A 20883-nucleotide genomic window follows, 5' to 3' on the forward strand; every position below is an offset into this window, starting at 1 on the left:
TCTGTACTTTGAGCAGTGCCTGGCTCATACTGGCTGCTCAAAGCATGTTGCAAGGTGCTCTGTGGTGGTGAGTCAGATTTTTTTGCTGTTTGATTTTACTGCCTGCCAAACTAGTTTGTATGCCACCAAGTTGCATCATAACTAAGGATATGTTACTTTAAAAAAAAAAAAGCACTAACTAGTTTACTTTTAGTATAGAATTTTAACAAGGGTATTCTTGGAAGATGGAACAGTGATTGCTATCCCCCCAAAATAGGTTTGAGGCTGGGTTTCGAGGTGCTTGACTGATGAATATCTCAGGGCAAGGATCTTGCTCAGCACCTAGTACATAAATAGGAACAATATTTGTTGCGCTCTGAGCATACCTAAGTGTCCATCTCGGTGCTTAATGAATGAATTGATTTTTGAGCACCTGACCCAATGGCTGGCTCTCAGCATGTGTAGGGTGGATGGATGGATGGGTTTTGTTCAGGGAAGTCCAATACTGTAATCAGAATTTCTAGTGTGCCTCTCTGGCTTCATGTATCCTGTCTGTTACATTTGCTGCTTGACTTTGAAATTGGATTTCCTCCTGTTTTACTGCAGAAAATGCAATTCAAGCCTTTGGCAATGGCTCTGATGTGACAGTGTGGCAGCCAGCCCTTCCAGTTCAGACCACCACTGCTACCACCACCACAGCCTTCCGGGCTAAGAACAAGCCCCTGGGGCCAGCAGGGTCTGAGAACGAAATCCCCACTCATGTTTTACCACCTTGTGCAAATTTGCAGGTAAGAGCGGCAGCTGAACTCCCTGTTGGAGCTCACTTATGAGGGCAACACAGACCAGTTTCCTTCAGTGCACTTAAAGATAAATGGCTAATGATGAGTTGGGTTTGAATCTTAAAAGTGCATTTTAACCATGATGAATGGAGATTGTGAAGTGCCACAGAGAAGGATGAACTCTGGAACTGACTCCCATTTGCTGGGAGTAGGACATTGGTCAGGGTACCTGGGGCTGGCCTTGGCGTCTTCACCTGTAAAATGAGGGGGCAGGGCAGATGAATCTTTAAGCCTTCTGTTTGTGGAGTGGCCAAGTTGAGTTGGTTTTTAATTTGTCTATCATCCTTATTCTGCATTCTCTACAAAGCAGCAGCCTATTGAACTAGAAAGCACTCTTGGGTTGGTCACCATCACTGTCATTTACACTTAACGTAGGGTATTTAACTCTGTCTGAAGATAAACCAGAGACAGTGTTGCTATTGAGATGTTAACTCCAATGTAGAGTCCCATATGGCTTCATTCTTCCTGAAGCAGAAGAAAATGCTTTTCTGGAGAAGGAGGAGCCATGCAGAGCTACCTCCCAAAGCCTCTTGTGTGTATAGAGGCAAGTGTGAATGGCCAAGAGACTTCCTTGGGGCTAATCCAGATCTGCAAGGGCAGAACCACAATGGCAGGCTAACAGTGGTTTCCTGCCTTTAGTCAAAGCAGTGTTTATTCGGCCTTTTTATTGATTTTTTTTTTCATAGTAACGAGTGTTCAACTACTTAGCAAGACATTACATATTTATATGTTTGTACCTCTTTGGCTGCTATCCTCCTGACGGCTATGAGAGAGCGATAGTTTTATTGTTAGCCTCCTCCTTGCGTTTGAGGACACTGGGGCTTGGTGAAGTAACACTTTTGCCGGAGCCTACGGAGCTTATGAGTCACAGAACTGGGAATCCAGGAGACTCCTGTTGCTTTCATAGTTCTTCCTGTGTTTGGGGGGTAGTGGTGACCACATGATGGTTTCTTCTTCATGCCATGCTGGGGAAGGGGACATGTGCCACACACTGTGCTGTCACTTCACACTTGTCACTGGAGTATATTCTCCTTTCTCTCTCCCCACCCTGCTGCCACCAAGGTTCACCAGAAACCTCTTTTGCCAATACCTTCTTTAACTCACAATCCTCTTTGTTCCTTACAAACCATAGGGTAGTTCTTCTGCTTCTGATTTCATTGCTGTCTTTTCTCCCCCAAGGTCTCCCTTCTTTTTGGATATCCTACGTGCCATTCAGCTGGCTACTGGTCTCTGTCCCATCTTCCTATGTCTTCTTCCCAAATACAAACCTTCAGACACACTCATACACACACACACACACACACACACACACACACACACAGACAACACAGCACTGAGGAGAAGGCGGGGAAGCCACACAGCCTAAGGTCAACCAGATGTTCTTCATGCTTCTGAAGCATTTCCTGAGCATGTCCAATATCCAAAGCACGGTGCAAAAACTGCCAGAAGTAGGAGGAGGCTTGGGGACTATTACAGCATCTAACTGCTCCATCTTGCAGCAGAGCCCTCAGGCTCTGGGAGGAAGGGTGACTTTCACAAAGGCCCCCAGTCAGCGAGAGGCAATCTGGAGCCAGACATCGCACCACAGAAACGGGATCTGTTCTTCATCTCTGGCTGATGCTCGGCATCCTGGTTCCTCCTACAGTCAGCCTTCTCTTCTTACTGGGTCCACTCAGATTCTAGCATCAGTAAAGACAAGTGGCCAGAGGAAGGATAGGACCCTGTTGTCATTCACTGATAAGAGTGAGCTAGATAGGGTTCCTGACCTAGGAGAGGCAAAGCTCTGGCTGCAGCAAAATGAGGTTCGTTTCTGCACGTGTCTGAGGGCACAGAGCATGACTGCAGAAGCGGTGCTTTAGCCTGTTTATTGAGCTTCTTCTGTGTTTCAGAAACTTCATCAGATGGGCACTCAAAAAAAATTCTCTCCTCAGTGAACTTACAAATAATGGGCAAGACACAGCTTGTCAACATTTTTGGAAGGTCAGACCAAATTAAGAGATGACATTTCAGGAGAAGAGCCATCATTGGAAATTCCATACAATTTCCTCCATGAGAGAGGACTGTGTCAGCCCTAAGAAGGCATTCCCCCCACCTCTCCAGGCCCTGCTTCCCCACCCCCCCACCCCCAGATCACAGAGTGGGACTTCTGCTTCCTGTGGCGCAGGCATGTCTTGGCCACACAGCATCGTGCCTCCAACCCAGCTCTGCCCAGCCACCCCTTCCTGTGAGGAGGGCTCTGTGCTGCTGCAAGGTTGCCCTGGCAACGTCAGGGGACACATGAGCTCTGTTCCCAAGAAACGGCGCCTTTCCTTCCCCTGTGTTAGTGATAGGAAGTCTGCCTCATAAATAGAGGGGCAAAGTAAAATTAAAGCATGATGTTTGTGTCAAGACTGCTATTTAACTTCTCAGCGGAGGGGGAAACGGAAGTGTGGGACCGAGGAAGGAGGGCCCAGCCATAATTCTCTTCCCTGTGACACACACACACAGAATCCATATACTTGGAGCCAAACAGCATTTCACTTCCGGAGAGCCCTTCACAGTCCTATCAGCCCTCACCTCTCCCCCTATGGAGAAGACCTGCTTGAGCCTTGTTTTGCACACGAGGCAGGGAGTGAGGGAGTGAGCTCTGCAGCCAAGCCTGTGTTCCCACCCGGCCCTTCTGCTCACCAGCACCATGGCTTCCACAAGCCTCCGCTTCCACAAAACTCGAGGATGGCCAAGCTGCCAGAGTTGAGGGGACTAGATGGGGGTCATGCTTCAGTGCTGGGGCAGAGTGAACCCTCCAGAACGGTACTTTAAAAATGGCACATGTGATGCTTGATCCCGAGTTAGTTGGTTGCTGGGTCCCTTTACAGCAGATGGATGGTGGTGTTGTGCCTTGCTTGCAGACATCCTTCCCTTTTACAAATAAGGCAGCCGAGGCAGGGAAAGGTGAGTGACTTAACCAGAATCACGCAGTAATTCTTTGGAGAGGCTGGGCTTTCTGCTCCAAGGCCAGTGTACTTCTGCCATAATCCATGACTTCGAGGAACCCATCTGGGCTCTTTCTTTGAATTAGAAATGGACAGAAAGGACAAATGAAAAATAGAAAAGCAGGTTATCCAGGCTTTGTCTTTCTGCATCTGTCTCATTTCACTTAGTGTCACGTCCTCTAGGTTCCTGATCTCACGTATATGTAGAATCTAAAAATGTCGAAATTTTAAGGCAAGGAGAATGGTGGGTACCAGAATCGGGGCAGTGGGGGAGATGGAAAGGAACTGGTCAGAGGGCACAGGTGTCAGTTACCTGGATGGATGGGATCTAGAGCTCTAGGATACAATATGATGACTACGGCTAGCAGTGCTGTATTGTATACTAGCCCATCTTAACTGCTCCCATCCTCCCCAAACATGGTAACTACCAGAGGTGGTAGGCTAATTAGCTTGATTATGGTAAACTTTTCATCATGTATGCATGTATCAAAACATCATTTGTATTCCTTAAATACAACTTATTTCCAAATACAGAATTTTTATTTTTAATTTACACCTCAGGAGAGCTTGTTGGGGGCGAGGGGTGAATAGAAAAGGCAGCAGTGAGAAGCTAGTTTCAAGAGAGCCATATGACCTACTGCTTCCTGAAGGCAGCTATTCAAAAAATTGGGAAAACACAAAGTTCATGCTTTAGGTTGGGATTCTTCAAGCAATTCCAGGATATAAGGAATAAGGGAAAGATTAAAAGTTTGCCAGCAAAACTTTTTTTTGCAGCTTGGTGATGTCTTTAGAATGACCTATACTAACAACAGTTGAAAGAATCATTGGAGGCCAGAGGATGGGGGGAGATGAGTGAGTGATAAGAGATGGGCCTTCGCCCCGAGAACATGGTACCTGGCACTGATTTAGGACTCACGCTTTGGAGTAGGGCTCCCAGGAGACTCATTCTCCCCATCTGTCCTTCTTTTGCCTGCCTAGCTGTCTCCAGATAAATTACCATTTGCCAGGGGGTCCTAGAAATATCTTAGAGTGGCGTTTGTCCCAGCCATGTGTGTCATTACTCAGAATAGAACTGACTTAAACCAGCTTGGGATCCATTGGTAGCAGATTTGGAGAAAGTCAGCTATCTTTGGCAGCTCTAAAGTTCACTTCCCTTGAGAGGCACCCTCTTGTAATATTTTAAAATATACAATAATATGAGAAAACTCTTGGGGACTTGAGTTTCTGTCTTAACATTTGAGAGAGATTTCCCCTTTGGAAGGGAAGAAATAAGAATAAACATTTTCAAAAGTCGGCTCCAAAGTATAATTATCAACAAACCAAACCCAATTCTTTTGGGGAAATGGGTGGCCTTGGGTGTGGGACGTAGAGACTCATCTGCAGTTCCTATGCAAGGCTTGCCTTTAAAAAAGGAAAGTTGATTGATTAGTATAAAATGTCATAGAAATGTCCAAGTGCTAACCCCCTGAGGTGATAAAATACCAGGTTTTGGGTAACCCGCCAAGCTCCCATGTCAGGATTAATTGGCAGTCATATTAGTAACAAGCATGACGCAGGCTGTGCTATTGTTGGCATATCCCTTTGACTTGTACAAAGTGGTCACATGAAAAACAAAGGAAGATTAAAAGTTCTACCGATTATTTCATCTTCTGTGCACTTGAGTGGTCTGCTAGCTGGAAAAAGCTCAGGATATTTAAACCAAATGGACTGTACTTGTCGCCTATTTAAAGTAAATATCTTTGGGAGATGTAAGTAGGTGTTGGAAAAAATCCCGACTTTGCATCATTGTACACCACTTAATTCTGGAAGCTTAAAATATGGACCCCTTATAGTGGCGTTTGTAGGTCTTGGACTTCATGGAGAAAGTTCTGCTACTTCTGCCTCTTTGTACTCGTGTCCCTCTCCTCCCACCCCAAAAGAGCTGTGATTGACAGGAGGAAGTCTGGTAGCTTGGGGAGTACACCCTCAGATCCAGGGCTAGCGGGCTGGCTGTGGAAGAGCTGTGAGCAGTCGGAGAGCTCTAGTGAACAGTGAGAGCCACAACCAGGGTCAGTGTTTCTTATGAGCCAAAGAAAACATATCTATCTCTGGGGAGATATGAAGGGCCAGAGGTTGTAGATAGATCTCAGGTAGGGCTCCTCCCCTCTCCTTAGGTTTTAAGGCTGCATTCTGGAAAGGAACCAGCAATGTGGTGTTCTCAGTCAAGGAAGCGATGTGAGCACAGTCCCATGGATAGTCTTTGTGAGAATGTTTGCTGCTAAAAATCACCAGTGTAGAGGGCAGCTGTTCCCTTCTTTCCCAACCACCCATCATCTGCTTTGGTGGTCAGGCCATGCTAGCTAGCCCTGAGGGTCCACCACAGGGACACTGCTGGCCCTCAGTGGGCTGTGGAAGCAAAGGCCCTGAGGAGGGCATCTCTCCTTGAGGAGCGAACCTGCAGTATCCACTGGATTTGAATCCAGGTCTACATCTCCCTGGCCTCCCTTATTTGCTATAGTTCCCTCTCTTCAGAGTATGGTTTGAAGCTCACAGAAATGGGCTGGGTGCTTGTAGGTTGTAGGCTTGTAGGATGTAGGTAAGAGGGACAGAGGGCAGGCAAGATTTGCCTATCCATTTAACTCCTGCATATTAGAGTATTCAAATATTTAATTAGAATATTGAATATTAGAAAATTAAAAATAATCTAGATCTGAAGCAAGACCTTCCATCCCAGAAGAACAGCATATGCCTCTGCTGTTTCAGTACCCCGTCACCTAAACAAAGTCCCTTTGTACCTGACAGGGCCAGACCAGACCAGAAATGATTTTAAAACTCTTCCCAGGGCCAGACCCCAAAATTCTAGATGTGGCGGCAGGAAGGCAATTATCCAAACCTGCTAAATACCCAGGACTCCTCTAGCTGTGACCAAGTGAAAATTTGAAGTGTTGAGTTTTAAAAGGAAAGCTGCCAATGGGTGTTCTGTAAATCATTTGTGCCAGCAGACTGACCCCATTATGTCAGCTAATCCTGGAAATACAGGAGGTAAATTTAAATCTTCAAGCATGAAGCACTTAATCAATATTCTAAATGTTTTTCTTGCAATTTATGCTAGCAGAGCAATGGGGTGCTTTGGCGTCCTGTTAATCTTCCACTGGAGAAGAGGCGCTTGAGAGCAAGGCCAGGGTGGTGGGATTTTGCACAGGATGATTGGTGGGAGGGTGGGAAGCTGGAAGGGGAGAGGGTGAGGTGCTTACTTCCACACCAGGCCCCTGGCATGAGGATGGTTGTCCCCGGATTCAGTGCACCCATTCCAATGGGCAGAGCCACCCTGCGGCCACCTCCTGTGGCACTTTCCTTAAGCCTAGGAGTTGCTCTGCTGGGAAGAACATGAGCTCTGGGGTCAGATGGACCTGAGTGAGAACCTTGCCTCAGTTCCTATTGCTCTGTGACCTGGGCATGTTTCCTTCCTTCTCTAAATTTCTGCTGTAAAATAATCACCTGCCTCTCGGGTCTGTTGTGAGGATTAAAAACCTGGTGCCCGTATGCAGAGGGCCCAGCATTACTGTCCAACCCTCTCCACTTGGTAAGTAGTCACCACTCTTAGTGTGATTGAGAAGTGTGAAAGCTTTAATTCTGGACCCTGGGACAATAAAGGAAGGACTGTGCCCAGCATCTGGGAGTCCATGGAAGAAGAAAGACAGAACTCTTTAGATTGTGCTTCCTTAATTTGTAAGAACCATTGGAATTGAGTGGTATCCTGCTGATTCGAAGAATTGGTCATTATAGAAAGTCCGAAGGAAGGAGGGAAGGAAGTACAGGTGTACTTTGAACACCAGGACAAGGAGAAAGGGAAACCAAATGTCAATAAAGAAAGGACCAGGTCTTGAGGGGTTCTGACTTTTCCAAACTCCATCTCCCCATGCCCAGGAGTCTGTTGGGAGTGTCATCCTAACAACCAGCTTCTTGGTGTTATGACTAGAGCCATGACAGTAGTCAGATCTTGGTCCAGCCTGGGTACCGGAGCAAGACTGTCTACCAGGTGCCATTGCCACATCTCTTTAACCAATGCTGACATTGGGAAGAGGTGGCATAGCTGTGAACAGGACACAGTCTTAGTTGCAGAAAAGGTCGTGTCTGAGAACCAGCCCCACCTCTCAGCCTCTGACACCAGGACTTTGATTCTTTCCCATATCTGCATTCTGCTGGTACTGTTGTCTGCTTCATATTTATCTTTAAACTCAATTACTAGGTATACTTATTTATATAAACACTATCATTTTTAGACTCATCCAAAGCTGTTAAAAACATATGTGAAACATATGTGAATCAATGTACTAGTTCTCTATACATTAAAATCAATATATAAATATTAAAATTAAAAATGTTAGTAATGCCACCTACATAGTGTCATATGTACCAGTAGTCTCCAAACACTACTTTGAGAAACATTAAACCATCCAATATGATAGAATCCAGAACTATTTGTTTTGATAACGTGCATCACCTCTGGTTTTTATGGTTGGGTATTAATAAAGCAAATATGCATAAGCTTTTCCCATGAGTCAGGTACTGTTCTAAGCACTTTATATATATACATTGACTCATTTAATCCCCACAGTAACCTTATGAGGTCAATACTATTATTATTCCTATTTTCTCAGACAATAGGCCTGAGACACAGAAAAGCTTGATCAGGAGAGGAGAAATAGGAAAAGGAACATCTTTCCCTTGTATGTGTTTTAAATGACTACATTGTATTACCTAAATCAGAGCACTTTACCTTTTTGTTTCTGGGTAACATTATTCACTCAATATAGATTAAAATCAGTCCTTACATTCTTGTGGAACATCTGGCAGATGGAGGTGCCAGACTGGTTCATAAACTGGCATAAAGAAAGGAAATGGTGCCTATTCTGACACCAACTGGTGTCCCTAGAACTCAGTTCTGACATCAGCTCTCGGAGGCAGCATAGACACCAAAGGTTAAGGCCACGGTCCCCAACAAGCCTGCCCTTACTTCAGATGATGACCACACTTCAGGGATCCCCAGGCCACCTGCACTTCTGACCAACCAGCTACAAATTCCAGGCTTCCCATGACCCCTCAGATTCAACTCACTAGAATGACTCAGAACTGAGGAAAGCACTATACTTATGATTATGATTTTATTTTAAGGGATACAAATCAGGATGAGCCAAATGGAGAGATCCTTAGGCTGAGGTATGAGAGAGTCTCCAAAAGAAAGCTTTCATTCCCTCTCCCTGTGGAAGCAGGACATATCACCCTCCTGGCACATTGACACATTCACCATCCAGGAAGCTCCACTGAGCTTCTGTGACCAGAGTTTTAATTGGGGTTTCATTGCATAGGCATGATTGATTGAGCCATTAGGCCTGTGATTGAATGTAATCTTCTACCCCTCTCTGCTCCTTAGAGGTCAGGCGCTTGGGCTGACCTCACACGATTCAGAGCCACAAGCCCTTGGCCCGTAGGTGGTCTCCTGATGACCAGGGCCCATTCTGAGTCATCTCATTACCATGAACTCAGGTATGATCTAAAGGGCTCATGAAATATCAAAGATACTCCTATCACTCAAGAACTTCCAATGATGTAGAGGTTATCTCTCAAACCAGGCACAAAGCGTAGTCAAATTCTGATTTTAATTTTAAGGGCAAACAGTGAAACTTCTCATAAGAAAGCTGGAGTTGAAATTTTGAGCACAGGCTCATTTCGCCACTTACCAGCCATGAATCCTTGAGCAAACCACTTAGCCTCATCTTCCTCACTCCTGAAATGGGGATGACAGTCATAGAGCCTCCTGGAATGTTATGAGGATTAGCTCTGAGCCTGCCTGTAAAGTATGTTTTGTTGTAGAGCCTGGCTCAGACTCAAATAAATAAGTCTTTATTATCTGCAAGTTTTGTGATGCTTCTGGCACTTGGATATCACTAGTCCTGTTTGCCCCATCTTTGGCAATAGAGAAGTGCCCTGAGAGGGGACAGGCTGGGTTACACATTGCTTTATGGGTCCTATTTTCCAGGGGCTTTTCTGGTCTTGGTGGAGCCCTGTGGGGACTTTGCAAGTTTGTAGAACAGGCTTGTTAAGGATAAGAAAAGGTGAGGCCTTCTCAGGGTGGTGGTTTTAAAATGTAATTTAGTGAGATGCTTCTTTGTGGGAAGTCCCTTGCTTCCTTGGAATTCTTAGCAGAAGATGGGCTGGGCGCCTCTATGCCAATCTTGGGAACTTCAGTTCCTTAGGCTGAGGTCTGAGAGAGTGATTTCTTGGCCATGAATGCAAGAGTTCCTCTAGGTCAGACTTAACTCAGGCTTGGCCCTCTTAGCTTTTTGGCCTGGAAAGTCTCTCTTGTGGGGGCTGTCCTGGGCCTTCTAGGGTGTTGGACAGCACCCCTGGCCTCTACCTTCTGGATGCCAGGAGCACCATTACCCACTTGTGACAATCAGAAACATCACCAGACATAGCCCAGTGTCCCCTGGAGGGCAAAATCATCCCTGACTGAGGATCACTGGTCCAGCAAATGAGGGCTGCCTCATAGACCTCATTTGCTCATAAACTTTTCTGTTTTACAACAAGGGAAGTGGAAGTTTTTGAGAGTCTTTTTGGGTTTCCCTACATGGTAAGGGGCATATGGAGATGGAAGAGTGACCGACCACAAGGGACCAGATCTTTCCCAGGTGGTGCAAGTAAGAATAAGGAAAAGAGACTGCAGTTGCCACCGAATGCCCAAGTTTAGACATTTAAGTTAAGTTTGGACATTACGTTTTCCCAGGGCAACACTCCCCTTGGAGTGGGACCTGTGGATGGTGTCACAGGTGGTTCTGACTGAGGCTCTTGATCCAGTTCTCACCATCCAAGGCCCTGCTGGACTCCACAACATTCAGAGCCCCACACACCCTCGCCTGCTTCTGAGGAATGTTTGTTCACCCACCTGGCACCCTGAATGGGTAACCCACAGGTGACATTTCAAAGGAGACACTTGCCAGATGACCAGAGTGGGTGGAAGTCTTTGTACCCCACCACCCTCAGGTCTCACGCATGGACTTGGAGCAGAGGAGTCTCAGGAGAGCTGGGAGTTGAGCAGGATCACATGGCCAGTGCCAGACACATTACTGCTGAACCCTCAGCACATGTGCTGAATCTCAGTGACTCTGGCAACACAGATGCCATTTCCTGAGCCTTTTAAGAAAATGACCTTGGTGCTGCCTGTTATTTGTGGTGTTTGGTTTATGGTCTTTGTGAGGTCTCTATCATTTCTATGTATTACAGAGTGTTTTCTAGCACCACTGTTGTTTTGGTCTCATAAAAAAAGAAATCCAAATGTTGGCTACACCTAACATTTCCTTTGCATAATACTCTCCTGCTCAGATTGAGTGTGTTTATTTCCCCCACTCTCGGAGAAATGAGCTGTGGGGGGTGTCTTCCCTTAGCAGAGGCTGTAAGCCTCAGGGGCCCCCACCCAGGCTGCTTCTGGGCTCCCCTGGAAGCCTCACTGCAGAGCTCTGGACTGGGCTGCCAAGTGGCCTAGGGGCCCGGTGTGATGGGCCCGAGTGCTCCCAGCGTGGAAAGGCTGCCAGCGGCCTCCTGGGACTTAATCTTCCCGGCTCCAGGTGCCAGCAGATGAGCTCAGAGGGAAGCTGCCTCCCAGAATCCACCCACGTTAGCCCTGGGAGGAAAGAGGCTGTTGTAAAAACAGTTTTCGAAATAACTGCTTATAGAGCATTTTCAAAGCCCTTCATCCAGGAGAGTGCTTGAATTCAGAGCTCAAAAATTGGGTATTACCCCGTCAAGGCTGCCTTACAGCATGCTGAAATGCGCCTTCAATTGTGTATTCAAACCCTATTAGACATGGAAGCTTGCGGCACGTCACTGGCACCAAAACACAGACATTTCATCTTGGGAGTCAGGCATCATTGTAGGTAGGTAAGCGTGTCACCCATCCCAGAGGGCAGCGTCATACATTGCCACGGTGTGCTCAGGCTGCTGCAGCGAGGCACCACAGACCAGGGTGGGGAGGGGGGGGCTTCAGCAGTAGACATTTATTTTTCATGGTTCTGGAGGCCAGAAATCCAAGACCAAGGTGTAGACAGGGTGACTGGCTTCCCAGCCTTCTCTCCATGGCTTGCACAGGGCTGCTTCCTCAGTACATCCTCACATGGCCTTTCCCTGTGCCTCTGCATCCCTGGTGTCCCTGTGTGTGTCCACGCCTCCTTTTCTTGTAAAAAGAAAGTCAGACTGGACTGGGGCCCATCCTAATAGCTTCATTTTAACAAAGGGTCACCTCTTTGAAGGCCTATCTTCAAGTATAGTCACATCCAGAGGATCTGAGGAATATCAGGTTTTACGATATGAATTTGGGGTGGGGGGACACCATTCAGTCCATACATATGTGTAAGGGGCAGGTACTAAATAAATATTTGACGTTCAAAAAATCTCATTTATGGCATGAATTTAAGTGGGAAAAAATTACTATTGCCATGGGCCTTCCCTCTGTGCACAGGGTTCCGCTAAGTCCCTCTTGTGAGCTTTTGAACACGAGAGTCTCACCCTTGGCTAGTCCTGTGATGGAAGGAACATGAGGAAAGACTCCTCCGTGGGGCAGAAGGGCCATCTCACCCAGCCTGCAAACGTCTGCTGTCTGCCTTGCTTGAAGCACATGCTGTCACATGCGCGCTTTCCACAAACTTAATTCAAGTAACGATTTTTTTTGTGATTGGCATGTCTGCATGGTAGCAAACTTTGGTTGAACATATTGTTAGAATACACAATACTGTAATTTAAGATTATTTTATCAGCAGTAGAGAGTTTTATAATTCATTTAAAAAGTTGTAATGGGCTCGAGCATCTTCAGTATAGTTTAATAATATAGCATTTTATAGCTGGCTGTAAAATTTCAGATTACGGTTTTAGCAATTGTGCAATTCTATTTTATAGTTTAATAATTGTTCAAATGAAGGAGAGTATAAAGTTCCTAAAAACCAATTTCATGACTTAGAAAAATAGCCTTTATCAAAATCTAACATATACCTTTAATGAACCCAGATGTCACCTTTTCAACAAAGGCAGATCGTGGCATCTATTTTTCTCAACCACAAAGCCCTCCCAATTAAGCACATAGAGTGCGGTATCTCTGAGTTACATTTTTTCTCCTTCTTTAAAAATCTTTTATCCCTAATCTCCTACAGCCAGAATAAGCCTATTGCCAAGTGCAAGGTGGACATCAACGAAGCCAGAAGAGCTTCAGTGGAAACAGGGAGTAAATTCGTTCTCTTGAGAAGGTTCTTTGTTTGACAGATGACCGTTTGATCACACCGCTTCAACCCCAGCTCCTAACTCTAATAAAGTCCCTTATTCTTGCCTCCAGATAGCTCATACTTCACCATTCTGAGAGTGAGTGGCAACATGGGGAGCCCTACATTATACTAGAATTGTATATTATTGTTATGTGTAGTAAAGGTACTACCATATAGCATTGGGGAAAAGGCACTATCTCCCATTGTTGAAATTATAGTTTGTGTTGTTATATTCCTGGGGTTTTCCAGCATTATTTTGTCACACAACTGAAATCAAGAAAAGAGGAGGCTCTGGACCATTTACAAAAACACAGCTACCATGGAGCACATGTCAGGAATATGGTCCCAGGACCGTTGGGTGCAGTGATCCTTGGGTGGACCAGCTCTGGATCAGAGCCCTGTTGCAGAGAAATGGCAGCAATCAGAGGAAGAACCCATGTGGCTGGGCTCCTTCTAGCAGGGGTATAGTCCAAGTGGGGCTCCCAGCACTTTTCCACTATGTTATAAACAGTGACTGTGATGTAATGGCAGGGTGTGGGGAGGCTGACTCTGACCTGCCCACCTGAGCAGTGAATAGGAGACAGGGCACCTGCAGTGGTAAACTCTCTCACATCACCCTGAAATGATAGGGGCCTCCTTTTCTCTTCTTCCCACTCAATTCCCCCTTCTTTGTCAGCTCCAGAAAACTTCTAGCTGATATTTGGTGCTTCTTGGGCAGAAATTGAGGGCTGTCTGTCTCAGCACATCTGGGTAGCCTTTGCCAGGTCACAGTCACATCAGCAATGATGCCCACAGTTGGCAGGCATTCTTGCTGTCGTGGGACAGGTATTGGGCGCAGGTGTCTCCTGACATCTGTACCTATTCCACACATGCCCCAGAACATGGCACCCCCTACGTTATAACAAGGTAAAGGGTGGCACTTAGTGACTGTGAAGTCCTATGAAGAGCATAGGCAACACCATCATTCAATTTATGCCCAAACCAAGCTCACTTTGAGATAATAGATTCCAAACACTGAGTGTGCTGATGCTTGACAAGGGATTGTGCAGACAGTAGGCCAACAGAAGTGTGATTAGTTCTCAGAAGCTTTAGTTTTTAAGAAAAAGAGATTGTGCTTAAGAATAGAAAACACTGAAGGATCAGGTTTCTTGCTACAAGAGAATCAAACTTTCCTGTGCACTTTAGTGGAGAGTAACTTCATCTCCTTAACCCTGGGTTTCATCATCTGTAATATGGGAATAATGAGCACTGCTGCCCAGGAGGGTTGTCATAATTAAACAAATTAAAATTCTCCAGCATAGTTACTGAGCCTCCAGTTCAGCACAGCAACTGTTTTTATTGTTATTTTATCTTCCCAGTTGGTCTGTGCTTGCGCAGGAGACAGAAGGAGCCTCTGCTAAAGGGGGATTTGGTGACCTTTACCCCAAAATTCATTGGGGTCATGAACTTGGGCATCATACGGGGCATGTGCCCTGCAAAAACCTATTTTTTATGATCACCTGCTTGTGATGTGTTCTCCCAAACATCATTTCTTTACCGCTTTTGTCAAAAAATGGGAATAATGACTTAAGGGTGGGGATGGGAAGACTAGACCCCCTCAGTGCATTCTAGGAAGAGCCATTAGGCCAAATAAATGCACCTGTGGTTTAAGAGGGCAGTGAGGCTGGTCCATCAGAGGGACAGTAATTCAGCAGTTGGACAATTGCTTAACCCGATTGCCGGGTAATAAACATGCTTAATAAAAAGGAATAGGACATCTGCACCATCTTGGCCATAAATATGCTCTCTTGTTCTGGGTAATCTACAAGAATACCTCTGAGCACACTTAGATCACCTACTATAAATAAATCCAATTTCTTGTATCCCCTACTGACCTTTTATCCTTAGGACTTCCAGCCAACCATGTCTCCCTGAATAACAGTCTCTGCCTTGTGTTTGAGCCTTGGAGCTCATGTGTGGGAAGAAAATGGCTCCGGTTCTCTTGTGAGGTTCAACAGAAGGTTCTCCTTCACTGGACCCTTCCTTTTTGAAGCCCAAGAGGAGTCATACCATGGACAGGGCTGTCGGGACAGGAAGCTGAGGATGGTGTCTACTGAGTAGACATCGTAGGAGTTTCCCCAGAGTGGCTATTGCTGTCTACTCACAGGCAGCCTGCATGACCCCTGGCTTACTACTGCCTCCACGGGCACCTCTGTAGCTGTCAGCAGGATAACCAGAACTACTTCCACCGGTTGATCTGAGGGTTATGGGAGATAATGTGTGCCATGTCTAGCATGGAGTTCATGTGCATGGATTTTGGAGTCAAGGGGATGGAGATTGGATAGATGCTCTCTCAGTGCAGGCACTCCAGCTGCAGAAACTTGGCAAGTCCCAGCCTCTCTGAGCCCTTGTTTCCTGATCTGTGCAAAGGAGAGAGCCCCACTCAGAAAGTCGTGTGAGCAGTTGGGAGTGTTCCATGAGTCTTAGGTGGGCTCAGTTATAGGCGGGAGCAGTCATGAATGGCAACTGGTCACAGTTCTCACTGTGAATCTACTTGGTTTTCCTCAATTATATGTCTTTGTCTACTCAAAGTATGCTTTTCTTTAAAGTTTTTAAATGTTTGCTTTCACCTGGTTTTTCAGAGTACCAAGGGTGCTCCATCTTTTGAACAGAGGGTGAACAAAAGCCCAGGGTCAGTTATATCTGCAGACCACGGCGTTTTATATGAACCTTTAGTTAGCACCATAAGTCACAGAGCCATTATGGGGCCGCACTCAGCTGCACATAAATGCACAGGAGAATGAGAGGCTTAATAAATATGATCTGATGGCGATGAGAACGCGTGTCTGATGAGACAGGCTTCATGCACTTCTCATCAGAGACCACAATGAATCTTTTCTGTTGCTCTTGCACATTTGCATTTCTGACCGCACATTTGAGAAAACAAATGTTTCATTTTAGGGCCGTCCCCCGAGTTGCCTTTATACCATTCTCACTGAATGTTTGCTCTAGAAAACGCCTCCCTTACCCCAAACCAAAATGTCTTTCACACATTGTTTGGCATAATCTTACTGTTAATTGGGCATAATTGTCTAAAATACAGGTCGCAATTGCTTCTTGTCTGAATATTTTACAAATCAAACAAGTTAACCATGAAGGAAAACACAGTTCTTTGATGTACTTTGCAACCTGTATTTGCCCCAACTTAGGGAAAAGCAAAATAGATGCAAGATGATCCGGGGAGGTACGGAAGGGAGATAGGCCAGCCCAAGTGCCATGTTGGGCTTCCTGCTGTAGACAGTGTCTGCACCCAGCGCTACTGGCTATCTTGCCATTAGTGTTAAATTACAAGTGCAGGGCTGCAGGCATCCTTTTTATGGCGTGCTGGAGACTGACGGGCAAGCCCGGGGGACTGCTTAGCTAATGGAGGGCTGTTGATATATCGTACTGGACTGTATCTCTTTCATTGCATTCATTTTTAAATCCAACGGCTCACAGGAGATCAAGAGCCAGTTCTATTCAATATCATGTTCACAAGCCAAATTAGCTTGAGCTTTTGCATTTCTCCAGCCCCTGCCCCAATCCAAGAATACTAGCCTAGAGACCACAGGGATCCTGAGCAATCATCAACAGCACCCTGAGGTTTTTAAAGAACATCCACCTTTCACATTTGATTCTCAGAACCACTCTGTGAGGTAAGCAGGAGGGCTGGGATTATTATAATTAAAGCTGGAGGCTGAAAAGCCAAGAATAGGACCTTCCTAGCCTGTATTCATTTTATCATACTTTATCAATCAAGCTGATAGCAGGAGTAAGTTCTAAACTATAGTAGAAGCTCTCTTAACTGACCCTCATGTAACCAACTCATCCCGGAAGCCAACCTCTCCATTCTCTTGTAAATAGCTAGTGCCCAGGGCTGACCATGTGCCCCAAGCTGGTCACCTCCTGCTCACCTCTGTCCTTGCTCTCTCCATTTGAGAGGCAGGCTTCGAAGAGTCAGGCCCATTTGTTCTCAAGCCTTTTTTATGCTCTTAGAGCTGGTGTTTTCCTTACAGATTTAAATCAGTATACATGAAGGATTGAAATAGGCGCACAAAAGAAAGCATAGTTGTTTTGCTAAAAACTAAGCCAAATACAGTGAAAACGCCAAATTCCTTTAAAAGATACCTTCGCATTAGGTGTGGGTGCGACAAAATTATAAAAGAGTGAGAAAAATTATAAAAATGTAAAAAAAATTCTGCACTGAGATTCCTCTGAGGATATCAAACAAACATCACTCCTGGTTTAAAGAAACTAAAACTGGAAATTGTTGATCATGAATTAATTATAGGTGTAGCTTCTGCAGACCATAAGCCAGGGAACTCCAATCAGCAAACTCTTTCTTTAAGAAACTTTTTTTTAAGATTAATTATTTATTTGAGAGAGATATCGCACATGAGCAGGAGGGGCGGAGAGAGAGGGAGAGAGAATCTAAAGCAGATTCACTGCTGAGCTCGGAGCCTGAAACAGGACTCAGTCTCAGGACCCTGAGATCATGACCTGAGCTGAAGCCAAGAGCTGGACCCTTAACCAACTGTGCCACCCAGATGCCCCCCCCCCAATTTTTTTAATGGAAGATGGCCTTGGTAATGTACCCCCAAATCAATAAGTGACTGACATTCAGATTTGAAGGTAGAACATTTGATACAACACCTACAATGAAATCTTATTATTCAGCCTTAAAAAAAACAAGGACATCCTACGATATGCAACAACGTGGATGAATATGAAGGACATCACACTAAGTAAAATAAGCCAGTCACAGAAGGACAAATACTGCATGATTCCACTTGCCTAAAACATCTAAAATACTCAGACTCCTGGAAGCGAAGAATGGCAGGTTGGCATTCTCTGGCAACCACAACGGCATTGTGGTTGCCAGAGGCTGGAGGAGAGCAGAAACTTGTTACTCAGTGGGTACACAGTTTCTCTTATGCAAGAGGAGTAGGTACTAGAGGTCCGCTGTGCAACATTGTGCCTATAGTTTAGGGATACTCTAGTGTGCACTTCAAATTGTGATAAGAGAGCAGATCTCATGTTCAGTACCCTTATCACACTTTTTTAAAGCAGCTTTGCAATAAAAAGTTTGATACAAATGTGTAATTTTTGAGTGATTCGGTGATCTTGCCTTTTAACTTAATTTCTCAATTGACAAATAATCTATGGGCTCCAAACCTGTCAGGTAAGAGGATTACTACTCTAGGCTTAACCCTAAGCTCAACATAAATTGCAGTTCAATTTGGAATACCCCATGGGTGCCAGGAATCCAAGACCTGTTAGACTCTGGAACTTGAAGCCACATTTCTTTCAAGGCTACAGTGCAGCCCCTCCCCTCTCCCCACCCCTCACTCTGGCCTCATTTCAGTTCACTGCACTGACTTTGGAGGCCTGTCTAAACAGTCCAACTAGGATCTGAGCCTGGACTTCTTCTGGGTAAGGAAGCATGACTTCAAGCCTCCCAAGCCCTTTTCCCCACTCCCATCTTCTGACCAGGTTCAACCTGCCCAGAGCATACCAGACTAATGAAACTTGGCACCCTGTAGGCCTTCCTAAACCTGTGCTGAGTGAAATATCTTTATAAGGCTTTCTTAGAGCTTAACATAATGAATGTCTTCTGGCTGAGGTTCAGTTCAGACAGTGTCTTGCCAGGAGTGTGTAGAAAAGCCACCGCCCCCTTCTCAAAAGGACACTTGCCCCATCTCATCCTTGCCCTCCATGTAGACCCTTAGCCCCTCCCCAACCTTGACCAGGGTCCACGGGGCTGGCAGAAATCAGCTTGGAGGACATGGATCCCTTCCTTGTGGAGCACAGGAACCAGAAGACAAACATCCCAGCCCAGGGGCTTAGAGCAGGTCTTATTTATGTGTCCACTTGTTTTACGCAGCTGACTTTACTGCACATTATTCAGACCAGTGGTTCCAAGTGGTTGTTACCAAGTTTGTAGGACAAACAAATCAGTAGGAAGGTGAGTTTCGAAACAGACAGTGGCAGGGATTTTGGAAAGGCTAGCCCACAGCTTGTGACCTCCCCAACAGCACTCACACCTCCCCAGGCTCTCCCAAATCCAACAAGCAAGATCCAAAGAGCTGAAAAGAGCATAATACTAGGAGAGCTCTGGCCAGACCACCATTACTTAGCTTGGATTCACTCATAGGCAGCTTCTTGTTTTTCAGTCTGTTTTGTGTTGAAATTAATTTGGAGGGGTACGTATCAACTACACGATAGGATTGCTGTATGGTGAGTACTGCCCATAAATGTCTCTGGTCGGGGGAGTCTATTTTTTTTTAACACAATGTGAAAATGCAGACTCTGAAGCAGCTTCTGCTCAGTTACCCTTCAAAATTAGGTGCACATCCTTCTTCCTATGTCTGGTCCTACCCAAAAATGTAAGACATGTAGATTTAAGTGGGGGAGTGGCTGTTGCAGGAAGAACCCAAGCCACGGTTTCCCCTCCCAAGGCCCGATTTCTGCTGCAGAAGAGACCCATATGCTAATAAACTGGTATTGACAAGTGTGATGGATGCAGCCAGGTACTTAGTGCTGGGGAGCAAAGTTGATTGCGTTTTACAGTCTGTGTATTTCTCTGTTTATTGCCTGTATTTTGTCATTAAGCAAACAGGTCCCTAATATAGCAAATCTCTCTAATCAGCAAAGCAAGGGAGAGAAGAACCAGAAGCATCATTAATTATGACCATTTGGCTGCAGCCTGGACAGTCTGTTGCTATTGGATTGGGCGACTTCCTCTGGTTTTATTTTCTGGAGGTAGAGCAGAAACTGGTTCCCTGCCCTGCTGGCTGACAGCTGCCTAAAACCCCGAGATGAGGCACTGACTTCTCTACTGAAACGGAGTCCTGGAGCAGCCAAGGCCAGGCTCTGCGTCAATGTGCTTCTAAGTCTCCGATTCCCTAAACAGAGCAAGTGTGCTGCTCCAAAGCCTGCTTCATCCCCGAGGCTCCAGGGGAGCCTACTGTGGGCAGAGCTCCCATGTGGGGGCTGCGGCTCGAGGGATGGGGGTGGGTGCTGGACCGAGGGCTCCCAGAGACGTGTGTGTCTGTGCCTTCTGAACAGGAAGCCTATTGGCATCGGGGCAGACTTTCCAAATGCTAATCACTGGGATCAAAAGCAGGAGCGTCCTCATTCTGACTCCAGGTAACAGAGGTTAACAGCATCTAATGCATTTATTAACCCTCTGGTGCCAGAGACTGGGGAGGTCTGGCCCTACAATTACAGTGCCGTGGAAATCCTATTACCCAACGTGCCTGGACTAGCGGATTACTACCGGTGACAATTTTTTAACCCCGCTGGAAGGACAATGTTTAGGAAGTGCCTGAATACAAGTTCTCCGGTTTTCCAGAATGACAACAAGGCTGCTGGGCTGGAGATGGTCCTCCCCTGTCCCTTTCATCCCTCCATCCTCAAAATGAAAACCCCGTGGTACTGTGGTTTGCTGGTGCTGTTTCCCCTCCACTCAGAGTCAGGTGGCTTCCCCCCTAACCACAGAAGTCTGAATTAGCTGCTAGGAAACATTCTTTCATAAAAGAGATTAAAGAATTCATTTTTCAACATGCTGCACTGGTGGTTAAAATGGACTTTTAGAAAAATGAAATCCACTCTCTTCTTCCCTTCTTTATCCTTCTTTCTCTTTTCTTTCTTTTCTTTTCTTTTCTTTTCTTTTCTTTTCTTTTCTTTTCTTTTCTTTTCTTTTCTTTTCTTTTTTCTTTTCTTTTCTTTTCTTTTCTTTTCTTTTCTTTTCTTTTCTTTCTTTTTTCTTTCTTTTCTTTTCTTTTC

General features: G+C 45.6%; 1 protein-coding gene across 4 annotated transcripts in view; it reads left to right on the forward strand.

Annotated features, from left to right (window-relative positions):
• GFRA1 (GDNF family receptor alpha 1) overlaps positions 1-20883 on the forward strand; it is a 202932-nt gene that overhangs the window by 174731 nt on the left and 7318 nt on the right. For all 4 annotated transcript variants that reach the window (XM_077877512.1, XM_077877510.1, XM_077877513.1 and 1 more), the window contains one exon: positions 586-767. In XM_077877512.1, the coding sequence (XP_077733638.1) occupies positions 586-767 (182 nt within the window). The remainder of the gene's footprint in view (positions 1-585; positions 768-20883) is intronic.

Source organism: Canis aureus, chromosome 29 (assembly GCF_053574225.1).
Source record: "Canis aureus isolate CA01 chromosome 29, VMU_Caureus_v.1.0, whole genome shotgun sequence".
Classification (NCBI taxonomy): Eukaryota; Metazoa; Chordata; class Mammalia; order Carnivora; family Canidae; genus Canis; species Canis aureus.